The sequence below is a fragment of the Rhopilema esculentum genome, chromosome 16, assembly GCF_057945365.1.
Source record: "Rhopilema esculentum isolate cy_ngs chromosome 16, ASM5794536v1, whole genome shotgun sequence".
Classification (NCBI taxonomy): domain Eukaryota; kingdom Metazoa; phylum Cnidaria; class Scyphozoa; order Rhizostomeae; family Rhizostomatidae; genus Rhopilema; species Rhopilema esculentum.
In genome coordinates this window covers 10,788,170-10,809,535 of record NC_142830.1, presented here as the reverse complement: position 1 = coordinate 10,809,535, position 21,366 = coordinate 10,788,170, and the positions used below count along the sequence as shown (strand labels likewise).

The window sequence follows — 21,366 nt, the reverse complement described above, 5'->3', positions numbered from 1 at the left end:
ACCTCATGATCATATTCAGGTTGGCAGGTAGATGAGAACAAATTGAGCGCGGTGAAATTTACAGAGCAGCTTGAGCTTTCGATAAAAACAGCACCAGCAACATAGAGGTCGAGTTCTGGCATCAATGTTAAGAATATGCTACGGATATATCTCGATATTGAGGAGGATATTTACAAATTGGATAAAATGAAAACCGTCATAAAACAATAATAAGATCTTTGGTAAAGCAATCGACTTACCTAAATCGTACTTTCAACCAAGCAATGCCATCATTTAATCGCTTTAAAATTATTGTGCTTTATAAATTGTGTGCCACGCAGGTATCATGCAGCATGCACAGAAGAAAGTAAATCTTGCAATAGCTCATAAGAAACATGCAAGGGATCCTAGCAGACAGTGCATATATGTTTGATGGATAACAGAAGACGGTGCATATATGTATGATGAACGAAAATCAAAAGGCGATTTTATTGAGATTTCGATATATCAACTTTTCAGGGAATTACTAATCCCAACCATTCGAGAAAAGTAGTAAAGACGAAAGACCGCGTACATGTATATGTATGTTTAGAGGCATAGCAGTTGATAATGAACAAAACTCTGTCATCTGTGATTTTATTGAGTTTTCGAAATGCTATTAAAGATGTTTCAGGGAGCTACTAAGGAAGATCAAAATAGAGATCAAGTGTGGGTGCCAGCCAGGACGTAGGGCATGCTGTCCCCTACAAGAGGAGGCATACAGCACTACTATTCCGAACCAATCTTTGAAGCTTGGAAAAGTGAGTATTGGAGCTCTGAGCTAGACACTGTTTTGGCGTTTTCTCTGAAGTACGTGTTATCATACCCAAAATAAAGTGGATATTCACATTGCCGCAAAACCAACCTGCACGACTTTAATAGCAAACACAACTTTCCCTAAAAGCACTATTGCTGATAAAAACTTCAAGAACAGCTATTTGGGTCAGCAGTAAAAATTAACCTTGTGTAACAACAACCAAGACAAGTATCGATTCAGAAAAACCACAGCTTACAACGAAATATGAAAGATGACTCGCTTCATTTTATGATTTGACCAACAGCACTTCAAAGATTAAAACTCACAAAGAGGCTCTTTGTTTAGAGCAAAGATGGACGAGTTAAATTCGCGAAAACCATCACGTGCGATTAATTAACGCTAAAAGGTTTCCCAAAAAGTGATATATTGTCACTGTAGTAAGCTCAAAAGAATTGGTACGAAAATATTTTATTCGACACATGCAAGTTCTCATCTCCACCGCAAAGCGTTGAGATTAAAGACATTTTCAATTAATTTAAGGCGTGGTTTGCGAATGTTAATAAGACAGAAATGTTTTCCCGACTCATAAACCACTTAACTTACTTCAAAACATGCTTGTCAGCGAGACGAACAAGCAAAGGCCATGCGTGTCGAATTCTCAATACTATTGCGCATGCTCTACTCTGCAAAAACGGGGGTGATTGGTTCACCAACAAAGTTGATTGCTGGCCTATGTAATATATAGATCAAATCGTGTATGGAACATTTCTCGTTGAAAAACAAGTCGAGAGCTACACCACAAAACAACTGTCATACATAAGTTATTTGATCCTGAAACAATCTCTGCCAACAATTTCTTGAATAATAGTCTGCTTTTCCAATTTAGTTGCCAATCCATGAGCATTATGATTGACTTAACAGAGCCTGCCTGATAAACAGTAAAGCATAGACTTATTTTTGACACAATAATTCTGCTGGAAACCGCTACAGCATGGCTTTAAGTCACTACAACTTCGATCACCAGCAAACCATGATCGTAAACAGCTTCATGAGCCAAGGCTACCACTCACTAAGTAAAAAGCAGGTTACAAAAGTGTGTCAAAGACTTAACAAAGAAAGGACCTTGCTTCCGTTTGGTTCTCTGACGCAGGCATGGGTCAAAGAAGGTCTGGTAGCCAGCTTTCGAAGAGGGCGATCTGAGGGTTTATTTTTTGATGATACCGTCGGTTTTGGATAACAACTGAAAAGTTTGATAAATTAATGTTAAGAAGCCCTTTTGATTCAATGAATCCTTCGACCAAATCTATGAAACTATCAAGCAATGGTATCTCGTCACAAGCGTCCCAAGTCACCTGTTTTTAATACCTGTAAACCTGCGATTTTGTTGCAAGAAAACAAGATCCAAATTTGCGTCAAAAATCACAAGTTTGTGCAAACTCAAACCTCACTGGTTTCTTATTCACTGAGATTTTAACGCAGGTAAACTTTAATAATTATCTTCTTTGCATAAAAACCAGCAGGTGACAAGCATCAATTTATAGGACCGAGGCTGGTTCTTTCAAAGACAAAATGAGGTCGGTGAATGAGAAATCGATTTCTGTCTAGCACCAACAATCTGCTGTAAAAATGTCTCCCAATTAAACGAAATGGGACAGTTGACATAGGCCTAAGCTTACCAGGAAATTTACAAAATTCAGACACGCACAAACTTTTCTTGAGACAAAACTGACCTTGAAAGACAAAAAAACAAAAAAGAAAGCTTTGCACCAACACACAACAAAAATGCAGACTAATCGAGAAACGGGAGAAAAGTATAAAAAATGCATCTTCCCACGAAAACATGATGACCAAGGTCACAAAACATGAAATTTACAGGGGGAAGGTTGTTATAGGATATAACCTCTTTTACACGATAAACCTCTCAATCATCAATTTTTTCCGTATAACGGGAGATTGGTATTTGGCACTGATTAAGGATGTCGAGACATCAAAGCTTTTACATCCCACATCTGAGCTAGAGTTAAGCTTCCTGACTATCAGAAATATGGAGTAGCACACGTTTGTACTGAAAAGCAGTTCTGAAGGCAACTCATGAACAGGTTCTCGGCCTTGTAAAAAGTTCGGGATGGAAACTGTTCGCAAACATACACAGTAATCGGAAATTAATAGAAATAAGTATGACTTTCATCACAAATAATGATAGCTTTTGTCACAAGGACACATTATGGGGGCCTAATACCAAATTCAAATTCAACTAAAAAGTATGACAAGGAAACCTTTCCGTGGAAGCTAGAAAAATTTCACTGCAAACTTCTTAAAAATTTCAGATTTCGAATATCAAAAGCCACCAAAAAGGATTTTCAAATAAGAGCTAGGCCTGTTGTTAGTAAAACTATCCTACAATAAATCATTAAGATTTCTGCAAAGGACAGTTCTCGGATAAGCAATTCAAAGCAACGTGGATCGTGGATATTTCAATAAGCATCCTACCTGATAATGCATAGCGTTTCAACTGGATATCCGAGTAGAAATGAGGTCAATTCCTTCCATTCACAAAATAACCCATATAGTAGCGGACATGTAGAATGGATCAGTTGTATAGGAAGCATGTATAACGGATCAGTATAAATCCACCAACGGAAAAAAGCCGGAGTGAAAAGAATAAAAGGTGGCTTTTTCCCTGCATTGGAACAGTGCAGTAAAAGCTAGCTTGCTTTGATGCCAACCTTTACAGAACGAATCCGAAAACAATTCGTTGAGCAAACAGTCGCTAAATTTAATCACTTGATGTAAATGGACAACATTCGTTTGTTTGATCGATAATCACTTCTTTACATCGCAAAGAAGTGCGAAATTCATATGAGAAGAATGTTTAACTCAATATTTTTAAGCTGTTTAGTTTGAACCAAGGAGACCAACTCAGCGGGATGCTTTTCATATCGATTCACAACAAGGAGCCAAATGCCAGACTCACGTCTCAAAAGAGCACCAGTTTCATTCACAACGTTGAATTTAGAATGACAAAACCTTTAACACGAGGCTTCATTTTGAAAGGTGTTTCGAAGTTTTTTGTTAATTAAGGCACCCTTCGGCAAGGCAGAATGAAAACACTTAAATATTCTTACATTTCATATGGAAAACTGCCATTGCCAGATTCATGCGCATCAATGACAGCAGCAACAACAAAATTGTTAAAACACAAACAGAAATACCAGGATGATATCGCTTGGATAACACCGCTTGGTCAAAAAGGTCTTAGAGAATATTCGGGCTTATCGTCCTTCCCGCCCGTATTTACCAGCAGCGAAGGTATGGTTCATAGAGAAAAAAATCACGGAAAAATAAATAATTTGATACATTTTGAGACTATGGCAGCCTTTCCACTATGGCAGCCATTCCACTAGCCCGGGCTAAAACAAAAACGGGTTAAAAGTTATCCGTTTCTGCGTCGCGTTCCCACTAACCCACTTGACAGACGGATAAGTTTAAAAACGGGTCCCCACGTGGATCAGTTTTCACCCGGGTATCTTTAAACCCACCTGTGGACTAGTGGGGACGCCAAAGCCGGGTAACTTTTGATCAACTTACAACAACAACAACACTTACAACAACAAAACTCAAGGACTATTGTTGTAAATACTGATTTCTCTCATAGCTTGGCATGTTTTGGTTTCTGTTTATAATAATATAAATCTAACTTACCTGAAGTGTTGTGGGCCAACGACACATTTTAAGCCTGGGTTTATTTTAACCTAGCTTAGTGGAAACGATCAAAAACGAGCGAGCAACAAACGAGCTCAAATCAAAACGAGCTCAAGGCAAACTAGCGTTCCAATTAACTTACTTACATTTTAACCCGTTTTAACCCATTTTAACGGATTGAGATATTCCTGAGATGCAAATACTTTTGTAAACCAGCCACATGCTTCTAGGTAGTAATGTCATGCATATGCTTAGAACTGGCATAAATGGAAAAATAACAATAAATAGGTGTTAACGCCCTCACAGGACCAGGTACTCGAAAGAGAAAGACTCCCATGCACGCACGATAAACCATTGGATTTTACCCCTTTCATAGAAACAAAAAAACATTAAACATGACAAAAATTCGACTCACCAAGCCTGGATAAGTTCCACTACTTCAGTGTGAGTCTTTCCACCAATTAGATTCCCGTTTATTGATACAATTCGATCTCCTAGAGGCAAGGAGTAACAGTTCAATGGTCTGAAGAAAAAATAACATTGAGAAATGTACTGCTCCCTCACAATTAATGATCATGAAGGACATTTCTACTGAGGGTTATTCAAAAAATAGCAGCTGTGATTTTCTGGTGATGAAAATCAACAATGTTTTAAATTAAACCATATTTAAATTACACCGTATTTACAATACATGCATTTATTTTTAAAAGATAAATGTCTAGCATCATTCGCGAATTTTGCTTCAACTTTTCTCGTTAAAATTTTCGATCCTCTCTACATGAGAGTAGCACAAAGTCCTGCAAAATTTCTGTAACTCAATGAATGGCAGTTATACGGGCCCTTTAACCTGTGGAAATAGGTCCCATATCTTAAATGAACAATTCAACCAAAGCCCTCGAATAACGCAGCCTTGAACGTCCTGGTTTTAATAAAAAAACTAATCAACAAGTGTTTAAAAGAGTTGACATTGTCGTAACCATAAATTAAAGTTTAGCCTAAAAATTTTGCTTGATAAAATATAAAGTAAACAAATTTGATTGTTTGACGTGTGAAAAAGCCAAGCAGACATTGCCGTGCTCATTAAATGGGCCTTCTATTTGCACAGGTTAAACAATGCAGGTTAGTGCATTGGATTTGATAAGAATAACGACCAGTATACCAGAGCCAACGACGTGGGTGTCGTCGTCTGCTGGTAACTGTTTTGTAATTCAAAGCAAATGTTTGCTATATCACATTTACCGAGACCAAAAGGCCATTTCTTTTGAAAGGGCGAGGCACTGTTTTCATCAGCCAAGCTGGAAAAAGCAGGACATGGAAAGCTTAACAGAGGGAAGAGCTCATAGAAGGTTGATGACATATATTCGAGCCCAGTGGTGCGGCACTGTTTCAGGTTTTGTAGTCTGTATGTCTACGGCCAGTCCAGATGAGTGCACGACCCCCCTTCTCCCTCCTTTGGAAGTATACAGCAATCAATTCAAAAAATGAAATCGATCCTTCCATGGGATCGATAGAGGAATCGATCCTTTCATGAGTAACAACGACTCACCAAGCCTGGTTAACTTTTGTTAAAGCCCCTATTTTTCCTTGGTAGGTCATAAAGTTTTCTATCAAAAAGCGATTAACCCTGAGCCATTTAATGTCCCGAAACACACCTGTTGCCAAGCATTTCCAACCAAATTCATCATCAGTAACAAACTGGAAGCTAATCAAGTAGCTTGAACATTTTGCAAAAACATTACTCAAAGCAAGAGTCGCCAGTAGACGCTGCATTACTTAAATGTGATATTAATTATGAGAAGCAAAATCAACTTCAATCTTTCATATGAGAATTCTTTGAATTACCAGCAATGCAAAGTGACCAGCTTCAAATTCCTCATTTATTTAAACCATTAGTTAATCTGTATGACCTAACATCTACAAACTCGACCCATACACAAACAACTCGGTAAAAACAAAGTTCCGAGAAACGTAAAAAAAAGATCACATATTGGGATGGATTTTAATAAATTTCTCGGAGGGAGTTTACCAAAACAATTTCAATGTAACTTTTAAAATAATCTTTTTTGAGAACGCTTGTAATTAAATCTCTATTCTCTCCTTTTATCAGAACAACCTCCATTTCGACAACCTCTATTTTGACGACCTCAATTTCGACAACCTCTTTTTCGTCAACCTCAATTTCAACTCCCTCTATTTCGAAAACTTCTATTATGACAACCTCATTTTCGATAACTTTTTTTGCAAGCCTCTTTATCCAGGGGTCCATACGTAAAATAATCTCCTGTCTCATTTCCCGCAAAACCATTAAGGCTATTGCCATTTTTGCATCTATATCACTTGTTGCTTTAAAAATTCTAGCTTGCAAGTAATTTTCTAAAAAAATTTTCACAGTCTCTTTAATTCTTTTTCTACGATTTAAACACAGTAGAGTCAATGCCTTAAAGCTGCCCATTCGCCCTTTGCACTACCTTAAAAAACCCCTCTGGCCATCGCCTCTGGCCATCGCCTCTGGCCGTCGCCTCTGAACGTCGCCTCTGGCCGTTACCTCTGGCTGCTTCTGTGGTTTTTAAGGGCCTTTACTGAGGTTAACTGCCTTGGCATATCATAATATCTTGCAAAGTTCTCATACCTCTCAGCTTACATGAACCTTTCCATCATCTTTCTAGAGAGGGTTTCAGGGGGAAACCCAAATCTCGACAGTATACTTGATCAGCCATATCCAGGTTCTAATTTTCACACAAGGTTACACAAAATCAACGCAAAAGAACACGTTAGAGAAAACCGTATTACCAGTCGATTGGCCTGGTACAGCAGAACATGAAAAATCTGACAGAACGTGACAAATCTACAGTAGCCTTTGGAAACCCCACAAAATAACGCCTGTCTGTGCGTTTTAAATCAAGATCAATATCAACAAGGCTGAGACCGAATAAGACTTTATGGAGAAGCGATAAATTGAAATTCCTTAACAAAGCAAGCGAAGTCCTGGACTTAAAATCCGACAAAATATTGGTTAACCTAATTCTCCGCGCCATTACAACATCAAAAGAACTCATTTCAAAAGCGAACCTTATTTTTCCAAGGCAATAGATAAACTGTATCGGTATCAATCATGCATCAACACATGTTAAGGCAATAACGTATAAATGTTAATCAGCATTTACGTAACATCTCTAAACGGTTGGCACAGCAACAAGTTTAAAGCTTTCAACTAAAAGCTTAAAGCTTAAAAACGAAATAGTTCAGCATTTAGGGAAACTAATGCGCTGTCGTTATTAGAAATACTTTTTCAGCCTGAAGCTATCAAAACAGAACAGTTGCTAGAGGGGTGAAGTATCACTTTATGCTTTCGTCTTATGCTCTCATAAATCTTATTCACAATTATGCTTTCATCTTATGCACAAATAGCTACGCTATTCAAGGTCCAACTGAAAGGAATTTGTGTTCAAAGTTAATGAAAAGAAACGAGTACGAAGGCTCAAACGTTGCACGGAAATGAAACATACATATATATGGTCTTTTTCGTTAACATCTTTAAACAATAATGATACAAAAAGATTTTGCGATGACCAAGGCTCACCTTCACACAACCCGGCCGACTCAGCAGCACCTCCAGGGGCAACATTCTTTACAAAAAAGGTATCCAGAGGTTCTGGTTTCTCATCCGTCACATCTTCGTTCGTTTCAAAATCACTCCAGCAGTTGTCTTGATCATCATCATCATCGTCGTCTCCCTTAAAAGATAAGAAGCTAGTTGAAGACTCAGAATTCAAGACGTTTTCCAAGATAGGAATCAGTACTAATTTACTGAAACCAACCAGGTAATTTTCATTTGGCCAAAGCCTTCTAATCGATGGTTAATCTGACTTGTCAGATTTTAGTTAACTCTCGGCAGATCGTTTAATTTCCAGCCTTTCATTTCCAGCAACAATTCAAAGCCGTTTTCCAAGGCCATTTTTTCTTGACCTGCTCCAAAAACCCATTCTAACATTCGTCAAAGATCATAAGAGATCACATGTTACGCGATCTCCGGTTATTCCACGGCTTTTCGCAAGTCCCGTCGTAGAACCTATTATCTATTGGCTGGACCTTCAGCATAGAAGAAATATAGATTCCGTCCTGGCATAACACTATGACTAAAGGCCATCGCCGTTTGTCTATGCGTCTACGACTTTTCTACTTACTTGCTTATCATTCTACGTAACGTTCATTAGAAAGAGCAGTATCTCTGGGGCGTGGCATTTCCTTTCAAAACATTGGTTAATACTTCCAGTAACTTAAGTAAAATGAAAACAGAAGAGTGAAAAATTAATTTACGTACACACCCCAATTACGGCTATTTCAGACAAATTATTTTGTCGAATGACAAGGAAACGTTGTTAACTTGAATTTGCACAAACAAAAGTGACGGGGAGAGCATCTTAACATCAATTTGGCAAAAGGGGGTTCTCGCATACACAACCCTGAGCGAAGAAATTTCTTGAAACAGAAATATGATCTTCTAAGTTCATCATGTCTTAATGACTTATGAGGATAGTCCATTACTCTTGTTCTCATATAAAGTAAAATAATATTTAACTTTATTCTAACTAACAATTTTGAATTTCTGAATTCAAATTCTGAATGGAGCCCTAACAAGCCTCCAATCTTGATTTGTATCTTAACTGTCATATTCAAGGTAGGCAGCTTGCTTAAACTGAAAGCAAAGATAAAATTCTTTTCTCTTTGCCATGGCCCATTCATAGCACTTGATGTCATATTTTTGGGGCATTTCTATTAATTTGGGAAATGCGTCATACCTCAAACATGGAAGTTATGTTTGAGTGAAAGGGATTAGACAACCGTAAAGAAGTATGCATGATCAACAATCAGTCAGGTTCTATCAGGTCATGTTTAGCTATGGCAACTGACCTTCAAGGTGCAACGAGAAAGCAGCCAAACTATCTTGATGACGTTGGATTGACGACGAAATTAGACGTACCTCAATTACATTAAATTGCAATCAAGAAAGAGCCAATACGGCATATAAAGGCCAGGCACATGACAACTTACCCCTTTGTAAACACAAGAAGGCGGGTAAACAACAAAATATCTTAATGTAAAACCATATCCATCGGCATCACGTGGAACGTTGATTGTCCTCGGCCCAGTCCAGTTGCGTGATCCAGTGCTAGGACGCTGAACTGGCTTTGATTGAGTCTGCATTGAAATGGGATGCACCTAGAAAAACAAGAGAGCATTTCAGAAAAATGTACGTTGAGGTTTAAAGCAGCAGGTGGCAATGGGATGACATTTGATACCAGACAATAAAAATGAGAATATCGCAAAGGACTGAAATTCATATCAAGGACTTAGCGTTGGACTTAGCTAAAACGATTCTAATTTTTTAAAATGCTGTTTTAAAATTGAGCGGTTTTAAAAATTTTTCCATTCTGAAAATAATAAAGATCCCAGGAAAAATCAGGGGACGCACCGAAGGGGACCCTGGGGGCATGGCCTAATACGTTAAAGCAGCATGCATATTCAGGAGGATAAATTTCATGAGGATGTTATTTTCTACTGTATGATCCTTCTGGTTTGAAATTCAAAGCGCGACCCCTGTTTGCCATTCTTGTCATTCAGGCACTGTTACATTTGAGAGCTATAAGAATTGCGATACCGCCATCCAGATATACGTAAATGACAAACATTATTCATCTATATAACCACACTCAAAGTAGAATCCTTCAATTAAGGCGTAGAAAGACCACTTGTACCAGAGGAGAGCAATATACTAGCAATGTACATTGCACATATCGAGAGAAGCATCAGTCAAATTGTCACAGGAAAGTACATATAAAATTGATTATATATATATTGTATGAAACATTAAATGGAAGAAGATTTAATCTGCTGCTAGAAAGAGACAATGCAAAAAACAAACCGAAGAGACCTGATCAGAGAAAAACAAACTAAAGAGACCTGATGCAAAAAAAAGAAGACAGAAGATAAATCGAGTGTCTAAAATATCTTTTCAAAAACTGATACGGCTTTGAGATAGGTTTTATGATTTACTTCTAACGTTCCAGTGAGACGAGAACAAAGGCCCATTAAACCAGTTACTTTTTCTCTCCAGCCATAGATATAAAGCTTCTTTACTGCAATGTTAAGTTCTTCAAGCTGATATTTTGCTCTTCCAGACAGATTTATACTAGACTAATTTTAGTCTTATTTGACTGAATAAGTTAGCCAATTGTGGTGAAAACTCAAATATGCCAATATATGAAGAGAGATTAGTTAGTAATTCTAATTCGTTGTTATTTACTATTCAATAAAATACTGTAAAAAGACCTCATTTATTACTATAAAAAAACAAAATAAGACATCTCCACAAATAAACACAATTATATTCATTGAAGGCCAACTGTCAGTTCGATAATATACGTTAATATCTTCAAGGAGCTAAAAAAGCCTACGGCACATATTTTGCTGTAAATTGAATTTATATTCTGATTACGCAATCACAGCCTGGTGGCAAAGAAAAGAGGGTTAGTCATGCTTTAGTAAATATTCTTCGGGTACTTGAAATGAATAATCTGAATTTTGACCACACATGAGGTAAGTGAGCCTTTCATGCTGAAAGAAAATTTCTAGAAAGAAACAACGGACACAGATGGAGATGACAGCAAAGAAAGTGACAAAATAGTTAAGAAAATCAACCAAATAATATGGGGGATTCAGACAGAGCAGACGCTTTATACTGAAGATAGAAAGGTGGTTTCTTGTGCTGTGCATAAACGAACAGGTGAAAGGCAAAGAAACTTTAACAGTTCAGAAGGTAAGATATTCATTTTAAAGCCCACGATTTGTGTCTCGACATGAGAAATAGTATGAGCTGTGATGCGCTAAACCATAAAAACAATATAACTATGCGTTCAACATTTGCATGAAATCTAAATGCAAGCATTATATTAAGTAGATAGAAAGGTTTTTAAAGCAAATGAAAGTGATGAACGAACTCGCCATATACAGATAATAATGAAGAAATGGAGCCCAAAGGTTTTTGAAGCAAATGAAAGTGATGAACGAACTCGCCATATACAGATAATCATGAAGAAATGGAGCCCAATGTTTAGGCAAGAAAACCTAATCAAATGCCTTCAAAAAGCAAGGCATGCGCACAACATGGATTATAATCATATGGTTATGACTGATGTAAATAACAAAACTCGCTGTTACAGTCGATAGACACGAAACAGAAAACCGTTTTAAATCGATTTTATTCTAAAGGAGGATCTGCCTTTTGAGATAAAAAAATAATACAGTATGATTCTGATAATTCGAACTGATATAACTCAGACATTCATTATTTCGAATTGCCTCTCCTCGCATTCTCCTTTATTCTTCCCCACTTTCAGCCCTGATACCATGATAAACGGTCGATTAATCGAACCCTATTTTTATCCCTTTAAGGCCATTTTCTTCCGATAGCTCCATTATTTCTTTGGATGAAAGGCAAATAACAACAATCACTGATCTCTAAAATCACTAAGTAATAATTTGCTCCAACAGTCGTTAGCTCGCCTCACTTGAAGGGTTTAGTTTTCGAATTATACTATCCAGTTTATAGATTGTAATTTCATTGCCAGATATTCTTAAATTAACATTGAGAAGTATCATTGAAGTAAATTAAGAGAAGCATCAAGACACCGGTAGCAAGCAAACAAGAAAAAAGAAATAAAATTAGCACATCGACTGCTAAAAATCTTCTTCTGATTCAAGTGTGTGTGTGTATGTGTGGGGGAGGGGGGGTTACGTAAAATTGTTTGTCCTTAATGTTGGTTTCATCTTAAGGGGGAAATTAATGACTATTGTTCAGTAGTGGTGTCGTAGAGGGGGGCTTGGGGGTTTAGGGAGCGCCTGTTGTAAAAATTCAGAGATATTTTGGAAGGGCTCAGACCCCCCTCCGCCAAATGAAACAAGCCAGTATATGTGTGGTTCGGCGAATTCATTACTTGGCAATGGGAAATAACCCTGTATTTTGCTACTGATTTTCCATTAATGAGCAACTTGCTATCAGTCTTTCTGATTCGGTGATTAATTTGAATGATTTCATAACACACCAGACAATCTTTAGTATAAATGGAAGTAGATAGGATGTGACAATGGATGTTGTCTTGGGTGTGGCATTAGGTGTGGCTTCTAGAAGTTGCCTAAAGCACAGCCAATCTTCCGAACTTATTAGGGCTGCATCCCTACTATTGTTGTGTCGGGTATTCAAACTACATAAAACGTGAACCCTTGAACTGCCTGGAGCTATCTACACGTATCTTACATATGCCTGTAGCTCATAATAAGAACACAACCCAATAAATAGTTAAGGATATGAGTAATACTACAGTAAGGTGGATGGCACTGGTGTATTGGTGTCATTCTACCAGATTATAAGGAAAATTAAGGCTTTATATCACTTAGAATTAACAATATATCAAGAATCATTTACGGCTTCTTTCAAATATCAAAGAACGTTTTAAGCCTTTACAATTTCGAATGTTCTTATAGAAAATATATGTATATTAAGGCTTTAAATGTTTGGTACAATAATACAAAGAACCAATACAGAGAACGGCACCCTTTTTATCCGACAGTGTGCTTGCGGCACACTTTGGTGGCGTCTTTTTCCCAGAATGAGAAACCATGACAAGAGAAGCAAAGCCAGAAGGAGATCAACGGTTATCAACTGTAATGCAGAATGCTGGGGTTGGCCTGATCAGTGGTATTTTTTTGTAAGACGTTAAATTCTATCTAGGCGTTGTGGCAGCGAGAGGACGCGGTAAAATATCAACATGAGCTATATCTTCCCACGATATCAGCAACCAATTACATAGTATCATCATGAATAGATCTACAACCCCTGCCAAAAGCCTTGAAACGTTTTAAATGTTTCCAGCTGTAAGATCCAGAAATATCCCCCTCTCACCAAAAAACAGTGTTGGTTGAAAAGCCAACTCAACACATCCGATAAAGCTTCATTGAATGAACTTTTTAGCTCTGAAACTCGTGCTGTTCAACCATGTTTCAAAGGGGAGGAGGTGCCGCTGAAAATATGGAAACATTTTAGCGCAGTGTCCAAAGACTTTTGGCAGGCATGATAGATAACAGAGGATAGAAGTGACAAGAGAAGATTAATCTAATTTCTAGGGTGTTAAACTTAATTCAGTTTCTATTAGTATGAGGTGGGTATGATATGCTTTGAAAATTGAAGCACTGAACTCGGAACGCTGGAATGACGAAAGTGCAAGGGCGCTTCAGGCGTCATATAAATGTCCTTAAAAGTTATAAATACCATGTCAAGGACACATTCATGAGCCGGCAAATTTAACCCCCTTGTACCTTCTATCAAAAGAGGCATCACTCCCGGCCCTGCCCATTCTGTGCTCCTAATACAACTCCAAAACGATGCACCTTGCAACCGGTTTTTATATATAGGCCTAAAGAAAAATTCAAAATGTGATGTAAGCTTCTATAAGGTCTTAATTTAGCTACTGCACATCGATATGAGTGCTTTATGAAGACGAGATAAGATAAAAAGTAACGGGTGTTATAAATAGCATACAAAGATAGCACCTTGCGTTTTGAAGAACTATACATAAAAGATATATTTGTTTCTATATAACGATATCTATGCATTTAACGTGGAATATCTACCTGTGGGTTAATCTTTTGAGCCCGAGTCACTGATATACTTAGGAGATATAATTCAGTTTTAGAGTTTTATATTGAGCTGTAAATTTTGCAAAACTTTTTAGGTTATTTTTAGGTTCCAAAATTAGGGTATATTTAGTTTGACATATATTCTAAATTTAGGCCGTATTTTAAAGGCATGTTCTTTTTTCTTTATTGACTTTAGAAAATAGGAACTGTACTAAAAATTGTGGGCATTAATCAGTCAAATGCTAGTATTACGCAAATCTCAACAAAATCAATTTTTATTATCATTATTTATATTTTATCATTACAAGGATTTTTATGAAGTATTAAAGTTTTCTATTCATAAACTATAACATGAAGTAACAACAAGCAACCACATTGTTCTTTAAAAGGCTTTACTCTGTTAATTACAAACTTTTGTTTTCTCTATTGATAATCTCTGCATTCGTTTCTAGTAAAAGACTTTTAACAAGATCCCGAGATCGATAGTGTCTGTCGATTTGATTTTGCATGTTAAAAAGATTAGATCATTTTAGGCAATCGTCAATATTCCACCCAGTTCCCCATGCTGCTTACATGTAGGAGCTTTGGCAAATGCCTGATTAAATCTTCTTTTTGATTGCTACAAACAGGTAACATTCTTCAAAGCAACCAACCCTCACAGAGTCATTGGTGTGAAACCAGTCAAGCGCAGAGGTATGGCGCCTAGTTTCAATTTGATACTTGAATAATTCATCACTGAAAAAACGAAAATCCTATAAACTGATTTTAATTGAAAACTTCAGGTACCTTATTGTTGGTCCAGGTTTACATAGATTTACGCAGGTAACATTAAAGAGCAGGGATATAATCAACGCTTATGGTTATATTCCACCACAAGAACAGTGGATTCTGTTATAGCTGGTAGTGTCGTTTAGGTAACAAAGAGCACCGGAGGGAGCCTCAGCAAGTTTCACTTGGGGCAGGGGTTCTTGCGTCGATTCTTTCGATCCTGACTATTTACTCCATTATGACTTTTGAAGAAGCTTTGCCATGTCTCTAAAAACCGATGGAAAAATGTAGGGGTGTAGTGCTAGGGGGCTCAGGGGGGCTCATAGGGGCTAATGGGGGCTGAGCTGCTCCTGCTGATGCCAAAAATTGGAAAAATTTTGTTTTAATAACATTGTGTGCAAGAGCCCCCCCTTTTTATTCTAATAGCACTACACCACTGGACAAATGATGGACCATCTTGGAGTTCGCGACGCCATGATGGAATTATATTGTTCTATGGTTAGTTCCAATCCCTCAGGTGGGGCAAACCGGTGAATCATTCATGGTGGCAGATAGAGGCCGCTCTACTAGTGTGGCATACTCCTACAGCAAAAACAGGTCTCTTCCTTAACAGTTACCATACGCAGTATGGCAGTTTTGTTAGGTGTTGTACAGCTACCCATGGCAGTCTTAAGAGTGACGTATGAGACCTTAGTCAAGCAAAAAGTGTACTAAGGATGATAAGCAGGTTCAAAAAAGAGTTACGAGCTAATATAATGGAAAGGAAAATTTAATTTACGTAAAATAACTAACCTTCGAACGGAAAGGTTTTCTAGACCCTCCGTTTTTACATAAAACAAACTTTTCCGACTGATATCAATTTAAACTGTTGAATGGTAGTTAGATGTACAGTTAAGAAAAATAAAATTCCGGTTACCGTTCGGTTAAGAATGTGAAGGCGTGTGAGCGAAGCCGGAACGACTTAGGTTTAGGGCTATTCTCTCCATAAAAAATGCAAGGAATGACGAAGTCTAAGTTGTTTGAGAATTCATAAGAACATTACAATCGAAAATTATTTTCACTGTTACTTTTAACAGGAAGAAAACAAAAAAGGATAAACTTAAATAAAGAATCCAAATGAAACAGCCACTGAATATCACTTAAGATACTTGGAGAGGGGTTTTCTGACTTGGACAATTTATTGATATAATACATTGATAACCGTATTTTTTAGCTTTTTTAAATATATATCTTCTTTGTACAGGGCGAATATATTCAATTAAGAGTTCCTACAGCGGACAATTGACAGATAAACATGCTTATTTGTTTATTGGTGATTAATATAAATTTAGGTAGCTTCATATAGAAAGAATATTTTATTATTAAAATAAACATTCTTTACATAGTATTTGTCACAAAGTAATTTCGTGCAGTGTCAATGATATGAAGCACAGAAATTTACCGCGAATGCAGGGCAATAAAATCAGTCTGGAATTAAAAGCTTGAACGAGATTTCCATGAAAGCAACCTTAAATCCGGCAAAAGGATCGGGAATAAAGCAGATGCGGAAATTCGTCTTAAATGGGAGTGACACTTAAGATTTTATACAATGCGATTACGACGTTACAACATTCATTGGTTTGGACGAAATATCTCATGGCAAGCTAGGGTTTTCCTAACCACATTTGCTTTTAAACCAATCGCATTCTGTTCAAGTTTAAAGGTTTGAATAGCCTTCGCGGGAATTTTTATTACAACCACCAAACAAAACACTGCATGAAATCGATTTCAATGCAAATATTTGTTCTTTAAAAATAGCATACATCAAAGGACAGAGAGGCGACAAAAATAAATGCCCTGCACTAGACAACATGTTTTTTGAACGAACATGATGTAATGTCTGAAACGATCCTTGGGCACTGCCAAATTCTGGTAGCTAAAAAAGCAATGTTCTTCCTATTCCGCGAAGGAGGGGATGCAACACGGGTAGGGGGCTGATCCAGGCCTTCCGTGTCAAGTGCCTGCAACCAGTATCAATGGTAATATTTCATGTAGAGTTGGTTGTCTTGCGGTAGACATCAATCAATTACAAAATCGTCTGCGAGATGCAGACTTGCAAATTCAAATCATTATATTGATGCCACGAGTCTCCATGCATCCATAGTCAGTCTTTAAAGAATTATTACTATTAATAATTACATCACATATGCAATACTTATGAATTCTTAAAAAAGACTGTTATTCTGATGGTCCAGAGCATCCTAGCCTAATGGTTGTCTTCTTCTACCGATCATTAGACTGCCCCAAGCCATTCCAGAAAAATGGGACAAACAATGCTAACAAATGCAACAAGAAGTGCTAAGTTAGAGTAGTCCAATTTCATGCTCAGCAAAGCTATTATACTATGCTGATACTGGGATAATCAAGAGGTAAACCACACTGCAAAAATCTTGTACTCCTTAGCAAAAATCATTGTTTTTGGAAAAAATCCCTAAAAATCCTATTGTTTAGAAAAATCTTGTATGATGTTTGGATTTAGAGAATTTGATTAATGTTTTTTGAGTTACAGTATTGAATGCTGGTTGTTTGTTTTGTTCCTTGACAATATGTTGTTAAGTGTCTGCTTGAAATAAGCCTTGAACTAACAAAATGCCAATGATAATTTGATACATCTTAGGACCTAGCAACCTCCCAAGCCAGCTCCCTGAGAGCTTTAATCCCTTCTTTGTGTCATGGAGTCAGATAGGGAATTATTTACCCATCATATATCCTGTGTTGGCTAGAGGCTTTGCTTGAAGGCTTTATATACTGGCCATGACGGTATGGTAGCATAGACAAAGAATGATTTGGGCTTAAACTAGCATGGAGGGGATAAAAGAAACATCATTACTTCAACTGTATATTGGTCATTATCATCAAGTCACGAAAAGTAATGTTTTTGTCAGCTTTCTATGAACAATTAGGCTTGAACATGGGTCCACATTAAGATGAGGTTTTGCTGTGTAAATGAACCTGAGCCTCAAACAAACTGAAATTTTAATGGTTCAAGAAATTTACTAGCATAACTATTTTTTATCACCCCCCCCCCCCCTAATCATTAATGAGCCTTTATTGCTTTCAAAAGGTGTTAGACATTAATGAATATCTAATGAGAACATTAGCAATGTTGTATCTATTCATTGTCTCTTAATAATGGTGTGTGCAACACTATTATTAAGACATGAGACAAGTTCACTTTGGCAAAGTGGCATTCAGAGCATAAAGGCACCTATTTTGCCAACATTATTTCATTTTTTTTTAAGAAATGCCAAAACTTTTGTAGGGGTGAGTGGGTTTAGCAAGCAAGCTTGATAAATAAGGACATGTGATTGTAGCATGAACAAACTAAGGGCCTGTTTACACGATGCCACTTGGCCAGGATATCGCGCCTAGACTGGATGTTTTTTTATTTGGGCTTACATGAGAAGCACTGCCGGGGCGGGTTGAAACTTGGCGCCTTTTTGAAAACACATTTCACGCTTTTTTTTAAAATTAGCGCATTCATATTTCAAAATGGCTGCTCAGAGCCTGAAGGTCAAGAAACATTTTACTATCTGCAAAGTAGTTGTTTGTCATGGTTCTCATGTTAAAGGCATGGGCATTGACGCCAATTTTATCCCGGCAAGGCGGGCTATCCCGCCTGTTCCTGTTTACAGGGAGAAAATCAACTCCACCAGACGGGATATCCTGCCTTGCGAATAGGGGATGAAAACATCCCTGTAAGACTGGACAGGATTAAACTCCCATGTAAACGCAAAGTGACAATTGTGTGTGTTTCTATAGGCAGCTGAGGTATCACGGCAAGGCAAGATATCCCTAAGATATCAAGAAAACTATGACTTGAAGAACATGTGATTCAATAATAAGATTGTGATTAATGATAAGAAAATATACTGGTAAAAATGGAAAAGAAAATGAACAACTCTAAATTTATGAAGTACCTTACAGTTTGAGGTCAAAGAAGCAAAGACAGGAAATCTGAGGACAAAATACACTGATTTGTATCAAAAGATAATAACCATAACACTATATGGGGAATCCTCTGCTTGATAAATCTCTTCAAAAATTCAATGCTGTTGCATTCTTTTTTATAAGGACCAGTAAATTGAAGTTCAGACTGGCTGATTTCAATTTTTTCGAAAACCTGAGGCTGGATTGTTCTTAACTTTTTTTTAATTTTTAGGGTGTAAGCAGTGCAATTGCTAGCTATTGTACTCTAGGGAGATGTGATACATCCTTTTTGCTCACAAGTTTACCAAAAAAGGCAATTTGCTGTTTTTTTTTATCACAGGGAATTCAAAACAACAAGACTTAAAAAAAGTCTCCAACACTCCAACTCAACTCTACTAGAATAATTTCTTTACCCTAGTGATGTTACAAGGTTGATGGTGTAAAATAAATAATATGTGTAAAAAATATATATGATGATATAAAGATGAGAAGTCTACAAACATAACAACACACTTGTCGATGTTCTTGTGAAACACAACTTGAACACATGTCTTGTTCTATAGAGACCCCACCATAATTATGTCAAAGTGGTAATATGGCTACCCTCGGTCATAATAACAGCTAATTTTTTCAATAGTTGGTCCCTTTGAACCCTCCAACCACCTCCCCTTCAAAACTCCATCTAGAGGGAACCGGACGAGGTGATGTGAGGCCAATTAAGAACCAATCCTGAGATTTATAGAATCGTTATTTATTGTTAACACAGAACTGATTTCCTTTGAGGAACGACGGTGGAACATTCTGTAAACAAGGTGAAAGACCAGACTAAGCATCATCTCGAGAGACCTGCAAGTCACGTAAGCTGAATTTAGCAGGTATGTATATAATAAAGGAAAATATAGTAAATTACGTGCAAGGCGAAGCCTTCACCACCCATTCCACAATCATAAAGATGACTAGAATTCCAGCTATTTGAATTGTTGAAAGACAACTGAAGGCTAATATACGAAATGACATTCATAATAAACTCACCTCGACCTTTTCAGTTCCAGTTCCCACGCTCTCATTTCTGTAACCTCTTGACATATTTTCGTCTTGAAGATAAACTGTATCTTCTCTGTGTCTACATGCCCAAGTTTATTATTAGCATTCATTCGATTCTGCTTCTGTATCAATCAACCCACGTAGGGATTATCACCCTCCATTTTTCCAACACAGCAGTATGTAAAGGCTACAGATTCCTTTCAATTCAGTTATATATACAGTTAGTGTACAGATATCTGTCTGATTTCTATCTTAGCCCAAATTGAAAAGTGATTTGCGACAAAAACGAGAGCAACAAGACTAAACTAGCAGCGGGTAAAAATGAACTCCACACAGTGACTGACAAAATTCACAGCTTCCAGTGACGATTGGGTTGATAGGCTGTTTATCTCTACCCAGTTGGCACAGTAACTTCCGTAGCTGTCAGGAAGTTGCTAATATATCACGCTACGAACAAAAAACTGGTCAACATCCAACTGAAATGGGCGCGAGTCTGAGTCCGTGCTAAAGGCCTAACCTCCATCCACGTTCAACAGGATCATACCAACCCTGACACGGAAAAATTGTCTCCTTTCACATACAATTTCGAAAAGACGTGTCTCTTGGATGAATAATTCAAGAGCAATATAAGTTCTTTGGCGTATATTTTCTACAGTAAACAGCGATCTTTGCCCTTTGCTTCCAGCGTGACACTGTACACAACTAAACTACTATCTTCTTGGCTGGTACACCGAACGCATGCTTGTGTGTCATATATCTCAAGATGCTGCCGCCTCGGAACCAGCCGTATATTGTTCTAAATTCAATTAGAAATTCCAGTCGTTCAGAAATACCAAATTGTTTTTGTTTCAACTTTTCCATGCTATCTTCAAATTTTGTAAATATATTCTCAAGCGATTTGTAAATTTGTCCATAGTTACGCTTCTCAGGAGGAACAGTTTAAAATGATATTAACTATGACATTTTATTTCGTCCGACAAGTAGTGTATGAATAATTTGACATACGTATAATAGATAAGTTGTAGAATCAACTTAGCCTATATTTTTCTCAATATTTTATTATACCATATACATTTTTTGTTTATAAGAATACAATAAATTTTTTCCTGCGTGGATGTTCTTAAGAATTTTTCGTTTTGAGCCTGAAATTGCTCTTATAAAGTATAATTTTTTCCAAATTTGATATGGTTTTAGGGGAATTGTCTGCTCCTGAATAAAAACCACACTTTTTGAAAAATGAGATATTCCAGCTTTTGTGATTCCCTGTGAAGATCATAGCAAAAAACAGGCAGCTACTGAAAAATGAGCCAAAAATAAACGAGCTGAGGCTAGGCAATATTTGTATCATATTCTTAAAAACTGGATGATTCTGTGTCTGAATATTCTTATAAACAATGTTCTAGTTAAAAAAGAAC

At 37.2% G+C, this 21,366-nt stretch overlaps 1 protein-coding gene across 2 annotated transcripts in view; it reads right to left on the bottom strand.

Annotated features, from left to right (window-relative positions):
* The window catches only part of LOC135682158 (rho GTPase-activating protein 23), a 55,663-nt gene extending 34,745 nt beyond the window's left edge, over positions 1-20,918 (bottom strand). The window contains exons 1-4 of one of the 2 annotated variants that reach the window (XM_065196918.2): positions 19,940-20,918; positions 9,530-9,697; positions 8,058-8,211; positions 4,893-4,971 (exon numbers count right to left, since the gene is read on the bottom strand). In XM_065196918.2, the coding sequence (XP_065052990.1) occupies positions 4,893-4,971; positions 8,058-8,211; positions 9,530-9,697; positions 19,940-19,993 (455 nt within the window). In that variant the 5' untranslated portion in view covers positions 19,994-20,918. The other variant, XM_065196919.2, reaches the window with a different exon arrangement.
* Between the last annotated feature and the right edge of the window lie 448 nt (positions 20,919-21,366).